We start from the raw sequence: 17,075 nt of genomic DNA on the forward strand, positions 1-17,075 counted from the left end.
TTTTCATTTTCTGTAAAAAAAATATTAAAGTCAAGATAAGTATATGTCACATATGGGAATTTAAAAGAAACGGCTAGACTAAGACCTCTGAATCGCTAATCCATGAATCGTGCCATGCACATCTTATCATTGTATTTAGGTTCAGTGTTTGTTGCTATGTTGGTGTGCCAAGTATTAAAGAGCAGTTTTATTTTATGGCATGTGAGGCTGGATCCCATCTGTGATGGTGCCTCAGAGTACGATGTAAAAAAAAAACATCTCTTTGTGAATGTTTCCAGACTCTGTTATTGTGTGAACAGTTTTATCATGATGCTGGAGAATCCTCAAGTACGCAGGGACTATGGCAGTGCTAGAAAGTAGCGCAAAACTTTGTACTGACTGTTTTATATGGAAATATTACAGGCTTTTTCAGTAAGATTATAAAATACTTGGGGATAGTTAAGTGTCAGGGAATTTCATTTGTGGGTTTTGCTGGCCAACCAGTAAAATATATTCCAGTTTAAATGTTCTGAACAGCTTCCAACAACATTGATATGATTTTACTCAATCTCCCATCGTGATATTAATAAAATATTAAAAATCCGTATAAAAAATCTCAATGCTGCTATTTCATAAGCTAACGAAAAAACAATACCTAGTTTTCCTGTACACTTATATTACACATTTTGACTATTTATAATATAAGGCACTGTTAGACATTATTTATTATAGAATCACAATGTGCAAATCGTATTATAAAGCAATGAAAAACAGCTTTCATGTTTGTTAATTTTGAGATTGTGTACAGCGACTAAGAAGGGAAAAAAAAAAACAATGAAAATTACCCCAGAAAAACAAGAACGCAAGACACAGAAGACATAAAAATGGTCAATACGACATTTTCAAATATCAGTTTATAAAACACGCAAGTATAGGATAGCCGGTCCGGGGACAGGCGCCAGGCGGTGGTGGTGGTGTCGGTGTCCGCCATCTTGGATTTGTGACGTCACGGCGGCAAAAATTCCTCAAAATTCCTCAAAAATGACTCAAAATGACTCAAAATTTCCCGTTTTAAGAAAAAATTTCCCGTTTTCGAGGGAAAAATTCCCGTTTCGAGGGAAAATTTCCCGTTTTAGTCCTTAAAAATCCCAGCGGCTAGAAATGTCCTGATAGAGCTTTAAGCATCCTTAACTCAAGCCTCAGTTAAGCCTCTATCAGGATGTGACCTTGACCTTTGACCTTGACCCCGACAGCCATCTTGGATCCACCATCTTTGATGACGTCATTTCGTTTTCTCGAACATTCCGGCATTGTGTTATCCGCCATTTTGAATTATGACGTCACCGTTGCAATTTCCGTTACGGCCGCCATCTTTAAATTTATTATCCGATTTTAATGAAAAAAATTTAAAAATTATAAAAAAAATTAAATAATAAAATTTTTAATAAAATATTTAAAAAACAAACATTTACGACACGGAGCTCGGAGTCCTCGGTTCAAACCCGACGAGTGCAAAAAAAAATAAAAATGGCAACCGATCCTTCCCCCGCGGTGGCTGCAGGCATACTGACTCCCACCACTTTTTTTCAAAGCATATATATCGTCAGGTAGTATGACGTCATGTCCGCCATCTTGTCCTCGTCTGCTGGAAGCCATCATCAGTGTATCGTCGGCGAGAGTGCGCTGACGCCATGTTAGTTTAATTCTTATCCGCTAGAGTGCAGTAATCATTTATTATTGCTGTGACACCCGACATCTTGTCATTTGGCCGCCATATTGAAAATCCATAATTATTTAGCTAGAAATTCGGGAAAAATTCCAAAATTCATTAAATTAGGTCGACTAAGGTCCTTGGTACGATCTAGGACGATGCAAAAAAATTAAATATGACATCAAATTAACATAATAGTAACAGGTTCGAGGAATTAAACACCACAAGTTCTTTTACAAACATAATATTTATTACATAATTTCTATTCTACTACAGGATCATTTGCGAAAGCCAGCAATCTTATAATCATTTAGTTCCGCAGCGGTGTGAAATGACTAATTCTTAGCTCCAATCGGTTTATACTAGACAGAGTCCAGCCAGAACCTTTACAGACATAGTCCACCTCTTCTTGACAGAGTTTCTGGATACCGTTTTTAACAGTTTGCTTCACATCGATAGAACTGTAAATTACTGCAGCCGATGTCTTGAATGCACACTTCTTCACTTTGTCATCGAACGGATATGGCTTTCCATATATACAGTCCAACCACAAGTTATATTTCAAAGGTCCGTTTGTTGCTACATCATCAGTAAGCTGATTGATTATGTCCTCTCTGATATCATCAAGAAAATTACAAATGTCTTTCGACTCACCTAACGTATTTAAATAATAGTAGTCCTTCAATGTTCCACGAAATGCAGACTGCGCCAAGTAGAAGCCATTATCGTTCACTTGTAATGCGCCGAACACAGTCTTAGGTTTATTTTCCTGTTCAGACGTCATACCAATCGGTTGCTGCACATCGGTTTTCTTGCTTGTACGCTCACGAGCCTTCAACCTAAACCGAGGAGTCGAAATTTCTGCAGGTAGTTCAGCAGTAGGCACACGGACTTCACCTTTACAGTTTTTCGCATGTCGTCGCAAATTATCAATTCTAGTAAACCATTCATGACACTCATCACATCGAAACTTCATGCGAGATGGATTCTTCGTACATTTGCTCCGCTCATGTCTTCGTGCATCATGAGCAAATGCGAACGACGTATCACAGTAGCTGCAAGGATACCGTGGTGATGAAGATGAACCTTTCAGACCCGATCCAGATACTGACGTTGCCGCAGTTGCACCATCTCCAGGCATACTCTTATGAACATCAATGCATCGTTGTTGCGCCGAAACCTTTACTTTCTGCCGAACAGCAGGACCTTTGCATGCCTTCATGTGCGTTTTCATATTATCTTTTCTGGCAAACTGCTTATGACATTTCTCACAAAGAAACATTTTACGATATAGGTTCTTCGCACATTCTCTAATCTCATGTCGTCGAGCATTGCTGTTGTTTGAGAAAATCTTGTCGCAGTAACAGCACCGATGTTCGTTAGTTGTTGTCGATTCGGCATCCATTGAAGTCTCCATTGATGGCGAACCAGCGTTCGCCGAGTTTCCCTGTGCAGCCAGCACTAGCGACATTAAAGTCACTTCTGCTGGCGGTACCACGTCTGTTGAAGTCTCCTCCAGTGTTGACATCGACGTTGCCAACGGGATCTGCTCCACCATCGTCGACGCTGACGTCAAGGTTCCCGCAGTCGATGGTACAACCTCCATCGAGTTCGTCGTTAAAGTCGGTAAAGATGCCATCGAGTTCGCAAGAACAGGTAATTACGTGATTAATGCACCAGAAGAAACAAACTAGGTGATCCTTACACCGACGATGTCAGTAACAAACTGAGCGACCTGCTGTCTAGGACTCACTTATATACATGCACCGTATGGAATAATACGCTAGTCAAATCAAGAACCATTTACAATAATACTAGAGTCAAAACAACATTAAAAATAGAAGGACCATCAACGAAAAGGCAACACATTTGGAAGCACCGACAACGAAAAGGCAGCACATTTGGAAGCACCGACAACGAAAAGGCAGCACATTTGGAAGCACCGACAACGAAAAGGCAGCACATTTGGAAGCACCGCCAACGAAAAGGCAGCACATTTTGGATGCACCATCGAATAAGGAAGCACCGACAACGAAAAGGCAGCACATTTGGAAGCACCGACAACGAAAAGGCAGCACATTTGGAAGCACCGACAATGTAAATGCAGCACATTTGGAAGCACCGACAACGTAAAGGCAGCACATTTGGAAAAACCGACAACGAAAAGGCAGCACATTTGGAAGCACCGACAACGAAAAGGCAGCACATTTGGAAGCACCGACAACGAAAAGGCAGCACATTTGGAAGCACCGCCAACGAAAAGGCAGCACATTTTGGATGCATCATCGAATAAGGAAGCACATTTGGAAGCTCCATCAACTAAAAAAGGCAAAAAGGAAGCACAAGTTACGAGATCTAAGTCTTAGTAAGAAATCATAATACAAGAAATAAAAACATTACATTCTTATAATTTAAATTATTTATTTTATTGCTTTACATTATACAAATGCAAGTAAAACAAGTCATTATTGTATGTAGCCAGCATTCCTCAGTTCCTTGAGTATGAAGGATATTTCTTTGATGCACGAATAGTTTCCTGCACAAAGCGAACCATGTAGAAGTCTTAGCCGGTCAACCAATATGTTTGGATCTTTCCATGATGTGTAATCATTCTCTTCTACCACCATCTTCCTTGCACCTTTATAATAAATATTATGATCTCTGGTGTCTTCCGTTTTACCACCAACCTCAGGGTAACTTTCATGTTTGAGACGGTGATCATCACAAGCTTGATCAGATTTATTTAATATATCACGTTTCCATCGTTTCGGTCTCAGGACACCGCCACATTCATCGATCTTGGCAGCTTTAGGTGCTTCATCATAGTCTATGTCTTTGTCAACAGCCTCAGAGTCACTGTAACAATCACCGTAGAAGGAATCGTCTTCACCCAATTTACCGTAATAATTCGATGTTGATGATGTTGAAGTGTCTTCATCGTCTTCATGCTTCCTTTTTAGGAGTCCATCATTTTTACAAAGTAGGAAAGATCTACTTGAATTCGGCTGGAATATATTCTCACTTTTCACGTTAAGGATTCTTCCATTGTCTTCATTTTTCCGTAAATCATCAACCTTCTTCAATTTAAGTTCTTTGTCGAGATCGGAAGAGCCAAGAAAATTATTGTCGTAATGCAGATCACTCTTCCTTAGGCTAGTAGATTCATCGTTGTCCTCTAGCTTGTACGCAGGCTTGGCGCTACAAGTTCTGCCATGTCTTTTTAGGCTCTCTCTCCGCGTAAAGGACTTGCTACATCGAACACAACTTATCATATTGCGCAGTGGATTTTTAACACAGTCATTCTTCTCGTGTTGTCTTTTATTCTTTCTGAAGATAAACTCTTTACTACAAAACTTACACCTATGTTCTTTCGATACAGCGTCAGATCCCAAATCGGAATTCATATTAGTTACTGAGACTAATGCCAGATACCAATTGAGTGTTTTAAATTAGATTCAATACTTAAATAGAAATTTTTTCATATTTCATCAGCGAGAATTAATATATCTCATGCAAAAGTACTTTATGCATGTAGTTCTGCTTTTCAACAACAGATGTCGCCACATGTTGCTTGCAGGTAAATAATATTTAGTTCTTTTATGCGGGATGCGGGATGCTCACTAACGATCGCAAAAGAAGGATGGCTTCGTTAGACTCCAAGGAAAAGGAAGTTCGTCTTGCATGTTGGTGCTCCACAGATGTCTCATGGCGTAATATTAATTTGACTGAGTAATGATATTTGTTAATTCCACCTGATAAAAATATTGCAAGTTTTGATTTAGTAGCAGAAATTATCGAATTAAATGTAACTCCAAATAAAATGACATGTCTCATTAGACCAAAAAAAATCCATGCAGAGAGTGGTTTCTCAGAATAGTCAGAAACACTTGAAGAAACCACAGGAATGATTGCAATAACACGGGAAAAACCATCAAAATATTGTCAAGAATAATCAGGAGCACACTGAGAAAACCACCATAATATTAACAATAATAATCGGAAGCACACGGAGAAAACCATCATAATATTGACCAGATTAATCGGAAGCACACAGAGAAAACCACCACATGTTTTCTTGGATATCATAAAATTACAAGAAAAAATATTTAAAAATAAAAAAATAAATATAAAAAAAATAAAAAAAAAATAAAAAAAATGCATAAAAAATTTCTGGCTTGTACAAGAACTCTATCTTTGCTCAACAATGATAAGTTTACAAGCTAGCAGAAACTGTTTATGCATTTTTTTATTTTTTATTTTTTTATTAATTTATTTTTATTTTTAAATATTTTTTCTTGTAATTTTATGATATCAAAGAAATCATGTGGTGGTTTTCTCTGTGTGCTTCCGATTAATCTGGTCAATATTATGATGGTTTTCTCCGTGTGCTTCCGATTATTATTGTTAATATTATGTTGGTTTTCTCAGTGTGCTCCTGATTATTCTTGACAATATTTTGATGGTTTTTCCCGTGTTCTTGCAATCATTCCTGTGGTTTCTTCAAGTGTTTCTGACTATTTTGAGAAACCGCTCTCTGCATGGATTTTTTTTGGTCTAATGAGACATGTCCTTTTATTTGGAGTTACATTTAATTCGATAATTTCTGCTAATAAATCAAAACTTGCAATATTTTTATCAGGTGGAATTAACAAATATCATTACTCAGTCAAATTAATATTACGCCATGAGACATCTGTGGAGCACCAACATGTAAGACGAACTTCCTTTTCCTTGGAGTCTAGCGAAGCCATTCTTCTTTTGCGATCGTTAGTGAGCATCCCGCATCCCGCATAAAAGAACTAAATATTATTTACCTGCAAGCAACATGTGGCGACATCTGTTGTTGAAAAGCAGAACTACATGCATAAAGTACTTTTGCATGAGATATATTAATTCTCGCTGATGAAATATGAAAAAATTTCTATTTAAGTATTGAATCTAATTTAAAACACTCAATTGGTATCTGGCATTAGTCTCAGTAACTAATATGAATTCCGATTTGGGATCTGACGCTGTATCGAAAGAACATAGGTGTAAGTTTTGTAGTAAAGAGTTTATCTTGAGAAAGAATAAAAGACAACACGAGAAGAATGACTGTGTTAGAAATCCACTGCGCAATATGATAAGTTGTGTTCGATGTAGCAAGTCGTTTACGCGGAGAGAGAGCCTAAAAAGACATGGCAGAACTTGTAGCGCCAAGCCTGCGTACAAGCTAGAGGACAACGATGAATCTACTAGCCTAAGGAAGAGTGATCTGCATTACGACAATAATTTTCTTGGCTCTTCCGATCTCGACAAAGAACTTAAATTGAAGAAGGTTGATGATTTACGGAAGAATGAAGACAAGGGAAGAATCCTTAACGTGAAAAGTGAGAATATATTCCAGCCGAATTCAAGTAGATCTTTCCTACTTTGTAAAAATGATGGACTCCTAAAAAGGAAGCATGAAGACGATGAAGACACTTCAACATCATCAACATCGAATTATTACTGTAAATTGGGTGAAGACGATTCCTTCTACGGTGATTGTTACAGTGACTCTGAGGCTGTTGACAAAGACATAGACTATGATGAAGCACCTAAAACTGCCAAGATCGAAGAATGTGGCGGTGTCCTGAGACCGAAACGATGGAAACGAGATATATTAAATAAATCTGATCAAGCTTGTGATGATCACCGTCTCAAACATGAAAGTTACCCTGAGGTTGGTGGTAAAACGGAAGACACCAGAGATCATAATATTTATTATAAAGGTGCAAGGAAGATGGTGGTAGAAGAGAATGATTACACATCATGGAAAGATCCAAACATATTGGTTGACCGGCTAAGACTTCTACATGGTTCGCTTTGTGCAGGAAACTATTCGTGCATCAAAGAAATATCCTTCATACTCAAGGAACTGAGGAATGCTGGCTACATACAATAATGACTTGTTTTACTTGCATTTGTAAACTGTAAAGCAATAAAATAAATAATTTAAATTATAAGAATGTAATGTTTTTATTTCTTGTATTATGATTTCTTACTAAGACTTAGATCTCGTAACTTGTGCTTCCTTTTTGCCTTTTTTAGTTGATGGAGCTTCCAAATGTGCTTCCTTATTCGATGATGCATCCAAAATGTGCTGCCTTTTCGTTGGCGGTGCTTCCAAATGTGCTGCCTTTTCGTTGTCGGTGCTTCCAAATGTGCTGCCTTTTCGTTGTCGGTGCTTCCAAATGTGCTGCCTTTTCGTTGTCGGTGCTTCCAAATGTGTTGCCTTTACGTTGTCGGTGCTTCAAAATGTGCTGCCTTTTCGTTGTCGGTGCTTCCAAATGTGCTGCCTTTTCGTTGTCGGTGCTTCCAAATGTGCTGCCTTTTCGTTGTCGGTGCTTCCAAATGTGCTGCCTTTTCGTTGTCGGTGCTTCCAAATGTGCTGCCTTTTCGTTGGCGGTGCTTCCAAATGTGCTGCCTTTATGTTGTCGGTGCTTCCAAATGTGCTGCCTTTACGTTGTCGGTGCTTCCAAATGTGCTGCATTTACGTTGTCGGTGCTTCCAAATGTGCTGCCTTTTCGTTGTCGGTGCTTCCAAATGTGCTGCCTTTTCGTTGTCGGTGCTTCCAAATGTGCTGCCTTTTCGTTGTCGGTGCTTCCAAATGTGTTGCCTTTACGTTGTAGGTGCTTCATAATGTGCTGCCTTTTCGTTGTCTGTGCTTCCAAATGTGCTGCCTTTTCGTTGTCGGTGCTTCCAAATGTGCTGCCTTTTTGTTGTCGGTGCTTCCAAATGTGCTGCCTTTTCGTTGTCGGTGCTTCCAAATGTGCTGCCTTTTCGTTGTCGGTGCTTCCAAATGTGCTGCCTTTTCGTTGTCGGTGCTTCCAAATGTGCTGCCTTTTCGTTGTCGGTGCTTCCAAATGTGCTGCCTTTTCGTTGTCGGTGCTTCCAAATATGCTGCCTTTACGTTGTCGGTGCTTCCAAATGTGCTGCCTTTACGTTGTCGGTGCTTCCAAATGTGCTGCATTTACATTGTCGGTGCTTCCAAATGTGCTGCCTTTTCGTTGTCGGTGCTTCCAAATGTGCTGCCTTTTCGTTGTCGGTGCTTCCTTATTCGATGGTGCATCCAAAATGTGCTGCCTTTTCGTTGGCGGTGCTTCCAAATGTGCTGCCTTTTCGTTGTCGGTGCTTCCAAATGTGCTGCCTTTTCGTTGTCGGTGCTTCCAAATGTGCTGCCTTTTCGTTGTCGGTGCTTCCAAATGTGCTGCCTTTTGCGTTGATGGTCCTTCTATTTTTAATGTTGTTTTGACTCTAGTATTATTGTAAATGGTTCTTGATTTGACTAGCGTATTATTCCATATGGTGCATGTATATAAGTGAGTCCTAGACAGCAGGTCGCTCAGTTTGTTACTGACGTCGTCGGTGTAAGGATCACCTAGTTTGTTTCTTCTGGTGCATTAATCACGTAATTACCTGTTCTTGCGAACTCGATGGCATCTTTACCGACTTTAACGACGAACTCGATGGAGGTTGTACCATCGACTGCGGGAACCTTGACGTCAGCGTCGACGATGGTGGAGCAGATCCCGTTGGCAACGTCGATGTCAACACTGGAGGAGACTTCAACAGACGTGGTACCGCCAGCAGAAGACACTTTAATGTCGCTAGTGCTGGCTGCACAGGGAAACTCGGCGAACGCTGGTTCGCCATCAATGGAGACTTCAATGGATGCCGAATCGACAACAACTAACGAACATCGGTGCTGTTACTGCGACAAGATTTTCTCAAACAACAGCAATGCTCGACGACATGAGATTAGAGAATGTGCGAAGAACCTATATCGTAAAATGTTTCTTTGTGAGAAATGTCATAAGCAGTTTGCCAGAAAAGATAATATGAAAACGCACATGAAGGCATGCAAAGGTCCTGCTGTTCGGCAGAAAGTAAAGGTTTCGGCGCAACAACGATGCATTGATGTTCATAAGAGTATGCCTGGAGATGGTGCAACTGCGGCAACGTCAGTATCTGGATCGGGTCTGAAAGGTTCATCTTCATCACCACGGTATCCTTGCAGCCACTGTGATACGTCGTTCGCATTTGCTCATGATGCACGAAGACATGAGCGGAGCAAATGCACGAAGAATCCATCTCGCATGAAGTTTCGATGTGATGAGTGTCATGAATGGTTTACTAGAATTGATAATTTGCGACGACATGCGAAAAACTGTAAAGGTGAAGTCCGTGTGCCTACTGCTGAACTACCTGCAGAAATTTCGACTCCTCGGTTTAGGTTGAAGGCTCGTGAGCGTACAAGCAAGAAAACCGATGTGCAGCAACCGATTGGTATGACGTCTGAACAGGAAAATAAACCTAAGACTGTGTTCGGCGCATTACAAGTGAACGATAATGGCTTCTACTTGGCGAAGTCTGCATTTCGTGGAACATTGAAGGACTACTATTATTTAAATACGTTAGGTGAGTCGAAATACATTTGTAATTTTCTTGATGATATCAGAGAGGACATAATCAATCAGCTTACTGATGATGTAGCAACAAACGGACCTTTGAAATATAACTTGTGGTTGGACTGTATATATGGAAAGCCATATCCGTTCGATGACAAAGTGAAGAAGTGTGCATTCAAGACATCGGCTGCAGTAATTTACAGTTCTATCGATGTGAAGCAAACTGTTAAAAACGGTATCCAGAAACTCTGTCAAGAAGAGGTGGACTATGTCTGTAAAGGTTCTGGCTGGACTCTGTCTAGTATAAACCGATTGGAGCTAAGAATTAGTCATTTCACACCGCTGCGGAACTAAATGATTATAAGATTGCTGGCTTTCGCAAATGATCCTGTAGTAGAATAGAAATTATGTAATAAATATTATGTTTGTAAAAGAACTTGTGGTGTTTAATTCCTCGAACCTGTTACTATTATGTTAAATTGATGTCATATTTAATTTTTTTGCATCGTCCTAGATCGTACCAAGGACCTTAGTCGACCTAATCGATCAGTATATAGATTACAAATTTATTTAATGAATTTTGGAATTTTTCCCGAATTTCTAGCTAAATAATTATGGATTTTCAATATGGTGGCCAAATGACAAGATGTCGGGTGTCACAGCAATAATAAATGATTACTGCACTCTAGCGGATAAGAATTAAACTAACATGGCGTCAGCGCACTCTCGCCGACGATACACTGATGATGGCTTCCAGCAGACGAGGACAAGATGGCGGACATGACGTCATACTACCTGACGATATATATGCTTTGAAAAAAAGTGGTGGGAGTCAGTATGCCTGCAGCCACTGCGGGGGAAGGATCGGTCGCCATTTTTATTTTTTTTTGCACTCGTCGGGTTTGAACCGAGGACTCCGAGCTCCGTGTCGTAAATGTTTGTTTTTTAAATATTTTATTAAAAATTTTATTATTTAATTTTTTTATAATTTTTAAATTTTTTTCATTAAAATCGGATAATAAATTTAAAGATGGCGGCCGTAACGGAAATTGCAACGGTGACGTCATAATTCAAAATGGCGGATAACACAATGCCGGAATGTTCGAGAAAACGAAATGACGTCATCAAAGATGGTGGATCCAAGATGGCTGTCGGGGTCAAGGTCAAAGGTCAAGGTCACATCCTGATAGAGGCTTAACTGAGGCTTGAGTTAAGGATGCTTAAGCCTCTATCAGGACATTTCTAGCCGCTGGGATTTTTAAGGACTAAAACGGGAAATTTTCCCTCGAAACTGGAATTTTTCCCTCGAAAACGGGAAATTTTGAGTCATTTTGAGTCATTTTTGAGGAATTTTGAGGAATTTTTGCCGCCGTGACGTCACAAATCCAAGATGGCGGACACCGACAACACCACCACCGCCTGGCGCCTGTTCCCGGACCGGCTATGCTATACTACTCACGCAAGACACAAAAAGTGCAACGCAAGATTGACCAACTTTCAACTTCTTGTGTTTTGGCCTGCCATATTTGGAAGTGAAGGTAATGAAAAAATTTAACGACTCTTAAGTTTTGTGCATAGAAAGCCATGATGTTTTTTTTTTTGTTTTATTATATACAACTCGTTTTCACTTGCTAAACTTTCACACGGCGAAGGGAAATAACACTTTAAAATAACATTTTTGACAGTTTAATGCTTATTTGTTTACTATCTCAAATTGTAAGGTTGGTGACATCTTGCAACTTGCGTGCTTTATAAACGATAGTGATTTCCTTGTGTTGGTTGTGTGTTGCGTCGTTGAGTCCCTTGCGTAGTTTATAAACCCAGTCTAATGCCTGTTCTACAATGGCAGGGAAACGGAGACGAATCATGTAAACGGAGACGAATAAAGTAAACGGAGACGGATCTATCGGAACACTTCACTATCGAGTCTGCTGCTCCCACAGTGCACGGAAACGTCACATTGGCAACCAATGAAATTGCATGTTAAAGTTGCGAAATACTAATTTAATTTAAATATATATGCATATATACAGTGTTACGAATGCAAAGAGGACCGCGACACGCGCCAGGTTCGGAGCTGGCTGGCGGCCCTACCAGACCACTGGCGTCATGCGAGTATCACGAGGCCTCCATTGATGTAACGCATACCACGTGTGCCTGGCCGTGTTACAAGGGTCGTCGCTACCCCCTCTCCCCAACGCTCCCCACGCATCGTCCTGCCTCGGCGCCGTTATCTGTCGCTGAGCGGCGTAGAGAATTCCGGGGGCCGCCGCGTGAAGTCACGTGAGTAAGCGACGCTATTTTCGACGCTTCGGGCGTCGGGTCGGCCCGTGATGACGCGACTCGTCACAGCTGTTCTCGTCGATTCGAGAAGGGCTACACACACAATACTTAAGCAGCGACGCCGGCCTCTGCGGCAGTTCCGAGCGGATTCCAAGTGAAAGGAAGTGCAACAGCTGCTAAGTGGGTGAGAGACCCCCTGAGAGTGGCGCGACGCAGAGTTCGGCCGAATCATGAGAGTGCGGCGACTGAGTGGCGCGAAACTGTGTGTGTGGACAGGCGAGAGGTAAGGGGCGAACCACTGTTGAGCCTTGAGGAGTGCGAACTGTGCAACTTGACAGACATTGAGTGACTTGCGAATAAACATTGTCAAGTGCCAGTAATTATCCATCGGACATTTTAAAGTTAAATTATTTATTATTAATGTAAATATTAATAATCAATAAAACTGTAATAAAACCGATTTATCTTGTCCTTACGAACCCAGTTCTCCCCCAATTATAGGTCGTAACTATATATATAGGCCTATATATAAAAAAACTGCTTTTAGGAGCCTTTTTTTAATATGGTGGCGTGATCGGCAGATACACGAGGTGGCAAATTGGAAATTCGGAAAGAGCACATCAAAATCTATAAAATCACAAATTTTCAAAACTCCCGGAAAACTTTCCAAGTAACCTCTATATTTCGAACCAAATGACTGTACTATAATGCATGACCCGGCCCAGAGTTTTCCTTGTGTCTGTGCAGGTTTTACCTGGGTCACTTTAGTTAGCTTTTAGGCTAGGTAACTTAAGGGGGGGCACCAGCCATGGCAACAATCGCAGCCATGACTGGCCAACAAACTCCAATAAGCACATGATGCACGCGCCCTTCTTCTGTATGGTTAAAACCCCACATGGTAGAGTGAATAGAATTTGGCCTGAGACACACTTAGTTTTTCCCTAACCTGGACCCCTCCCACACACATTTAGATTAACTTAGGCTAGGAAAAAAAAAGTTTTACAACAATGTTTCACGAAAACTTTGGATTAAAATTCGGCCTTGAAATTTTACTCCCATTGCACCCAAAGAAGTTTCACATCCAAAAGAGTGCGTGTAACTCAGTACACGTGATAGAAGTGAAACTTCTTTGGCAATTCGAACCTCGACTATTAAGTATATCGTAATTGAAATTGTAATTAAATAATTGTAATTGAAATATTACGCTTATCAACGTACACAAAAAAGTTTCACTTCAAAAATTGTGAAATTAACATATTAGAAACTCTCTTTTTTTTTATCTAACCAGACTGAGCTACAGCAACGCGTGGCCAGGTACAGCTGTATGTGTGTGTAGGTGTGTGTATATGTGTATATGTGTATGTGTTATTAAAAATGCAAATGTTTTTTTTTTTCGTTCAAGATATTAAGTCTCCTAAAGTTGTTCACCGATTGCTTTGAAATTTTGACTCAATGTTGCATTCAAATACGCACATGTTTTTATATACACATGTCACATATGTGACAGGTAAAAAGATAGATAAAATATATATAGGTAAAAAATATATATATAATTGAGTGTTGGTTGTTCGTTTTCTGTTTTGTAACGATAAATATATAGGTAGGAAGATATAGACAGATATATAGATATATAGAGAGGGAGGTATATAGAGAGATAAAGCGATGAATATATAGATGCATAGAGCGATGTAGAGGGATATAGATGGGGAGATAAAATTAGATATAGATATAAAAATAGAAACAGAAATAAAGAAATATAGATATGGAGAGAGATGAATATAAATCTTCGTATATATGTATAAAATGAGAGATAAAGAGATATTGAGAGATATATAGTGATATTTATAGAGGAGTATATATGGCGAGATAGTTTCTCTGTGTTTGTGTACCTATTTCAAACGATTTACAAAAAAAATTGTGTGCTCTTTCTTTTCTTTTCCATTTAACCAGACTGGGCCTCAGCAACGCGTAACCGGTACAGGTTGTTGATAATAAATATAAACTACAAGTAATAATATAACACTAGATATTCTTGTACTGAAACAATTTTTAACATATTTAGAACATAAACTAACATGGCTACCACTGCAGCCAATTACTCGGCTTCTATTAGTCGCACGGAGCAAAGTAATCGGCAGAGCTCAGCATTGCAGAGCTAATCCGTACGGGTCCGACTCCGTCTGCGTACTATTGTAGAGACACTGTTCCGTGAGATCTGTCTCCGTCTTCGTGTCATTGTAGAACGGGCCTAAGGGTCCACTCGGTACTAGTGCTGTATCTACTCCTGTAATGTCAAACTGGAGGCCTACGGGCCACATCCGACCCACTGCATCGTTTTATTCAGTCCGCTTGAAGAATCTTCCAACAAAGAAATAGTGTTATTAGCTGAGAATTATCCGTATGTGCTTGCATATTTCTAGAATACTTTGTTAGCAGACATTGTTCAGAAGCCGAAGTATTCTCACATAAATACTCAAAAATACTATTCCTAACCATGTAATAATATATTTAAGCCCTGACGTCCAGTATTAATTTTTTTAATTTTTTTCGTAAATACTATTTTTTTGAAAGTCTAATTTTTTCTGTACTTCACGTGCTACATATATATATATTTATTAGTTACTGTACAGAACATATAAGACATACAAAAATTGTAGTAAAAATGCAACATTAATTAATTCATGTTGTTGGCCCTCGGATTAGTTTCAAATATGATATCTGGCCCTCTAATAACAGAGTGCAGTTGTCCCCAGTGCGCAGGCGCACTTGGTGTCATCATGTCAATGTTTATGTAAGAGAATGTTTTTTAGTATGTTAGTGAGATTTTCGGTTATATGAGAGAGTGCTGTGGGTATGTGAATGAATGTTGATGTTATGCGAGTGTTATTTGTATGTAAGTGGTGCATATGTGAGTTTATGTAAATGAGTGGTGTATGTTAGTGAGATTTACGAGTATGTGAGAGATTGTTATGGGCATTGTGAATGAATGTTGATGTTATGTAAGTGAGTGTTCTCTGTAAGTAGTGGTTATGTGAGTGTTTATGTGAATGAATGTTATTATGTTAGTCAGATTTGCGGGTATGTGAGAGAAGATTGTTATAGGTATGTGAGTTAGTTTTGTGGCTATGTGAGTGTTGTGGCTGTTTTATATATTATTTATTTCATATTATAATAACCTAGGGCAGGCACGACCACCACCGTGAAGTAGCCCTGGGCGTGCCGCTCGAGGTGGACGTCGTACTCCAGCCAGGAGTACTCCGCGCCCTGCGACGGCCTGCGGGCGTTTATCTTCACCAGGTGCCACTGCCGGCTCTGCTGGAAGCGGTACAGCAGTATCTGCGCCACACAGTCCACTTAGGCCAGCTCGCTCTCTGCAGGGATGAGCACACCTTCAAGCACACTCGCCTTCGCCTTCACCTTCACCTTCAATTCACGAACAGCACTGGTGACAAAATGTTCTCAAATCTTCGTTAATACCTAAACGGATATTTTCGTAATAGTAATATCAATTTTTTTTAATTCGCATTCTTAAATCAAATTTAAATATAGGTATCAAGGGTCAAATAAAAATACTATAAATAAAATATATTAAAAAAAATATTACTAATAAAAATAATAACGGTATTGAAAAATGCAACCCTTTAAATGTTAGTTCCACGATCTAAGTTTCCAAAAATAAAAACACACGTACACACAAAATTCACATTTAACAACGCATTCAGTGCTCACTAATGTAAACAAACACTTAAGGGTCGTCCATAATTGAGGCATTTGGGCGGCGGGAAGGGGTCTAGCCGAATCCGACCCAATCTCACGTGGAGGAGAGGGGGACATGTTTCCCTGCACAATAATATTTATCGCGGTTATGCGAACGCCACGAAGTCACTGTTGAGACCACATATGAGTTACAGAGGACTGAATTATAATGCATATTCTTTTACGAATTTTAGTAGTTCCATTTAGGGTAAAGTCGGGAGAGATGCCGCACATTTTATAAAAATAAAATATAAAGGTTAATATTTAAATAATACTAAAGTTTTATGAATAAAAACTTATCTGTACTTGTTGACAAATCATTAAATCTTATTATAAGTATGTTTGAAAACATATGTCACAAAATAAAAATACATTTAAAAAATCATTACACTTGGCCATCTATCCCACCAGGGGTGGGTGTGATGCCGCAGTGTGGTGGGAGAGATGGCTTATGGAAAATAACATTATAGTTTCTTAGCTGCCCAGTTCTTCCTCTTTTCCATTCTACCGCACACTGAACACATGTTGCAATAAATCGTGCATGTTTCATGCAACCAACGTGAACAAATAACACATTTAATCCAGTCTGCCGATGAAGTTGTTTTTTCGTACTCTTCTAAGCACTCGACGCACTCGTTTTCTTCGGAAAGTTCTGATTGTCCACTGCATGCTACACTAAACGAACTGCTGTCTGATGATGACGAAGAAATTTTCCGTTTCCTCAGTCTTGGTTTTCCCTTGGACTCAGTCTTGTTGCACATTAACTGTTTAGGCGTACATTTTCCTGCAGTTTGGCGAGCAGAAATTTTACTTTTTTTTTCCGGAGATGAAATCGGGTTCGGTGAGAATTGCAGCTGACTGCTTTCTCTTTGAGTTTTTTCTTGCTGGCATCACTGGTATCGGAGATATTACGC

At 39.6% G+C, this 17,075-nt stretch overlaps 1 protein-coding gene across 1 annotated transcript in view; it reads right to left on the bottom strand.

The window, feature by feature from the left end:
• The window catches only part of LOC134527769 (neuronal acetylcholine receptor subunit alpha-10-like), a 93,721-nt gene that overhangs the window by 37,647 nt on the left and 38,999 nt on the right, over positions 1-17,075 (bottom strand). The window contains exon 6 of the mRNA XM_063360701.1: positions 15,582-15,741. Within this exon, the coding sequence (XP_063216771.1) occupies positions 15,582-15,741 (160 nt within the window). The remainder of the gene's footprint in view (positions 1-15,581; positions 15,742-17,075) is intronic.

Source organism: Bacillus rossius, chromosome 1 (assembly GCF_032445375.1).
Source record: "Bacillus rossius redtenbacheri isolate Brsri chromosome 1, Brsri_v3, whole genome shotgun sequence".
NCBI lineage: Eukaryota > Metazoa > Arthropoda > Insecta > Phasmatodea > Bacillidae > Bacillus > Bacillus rossius.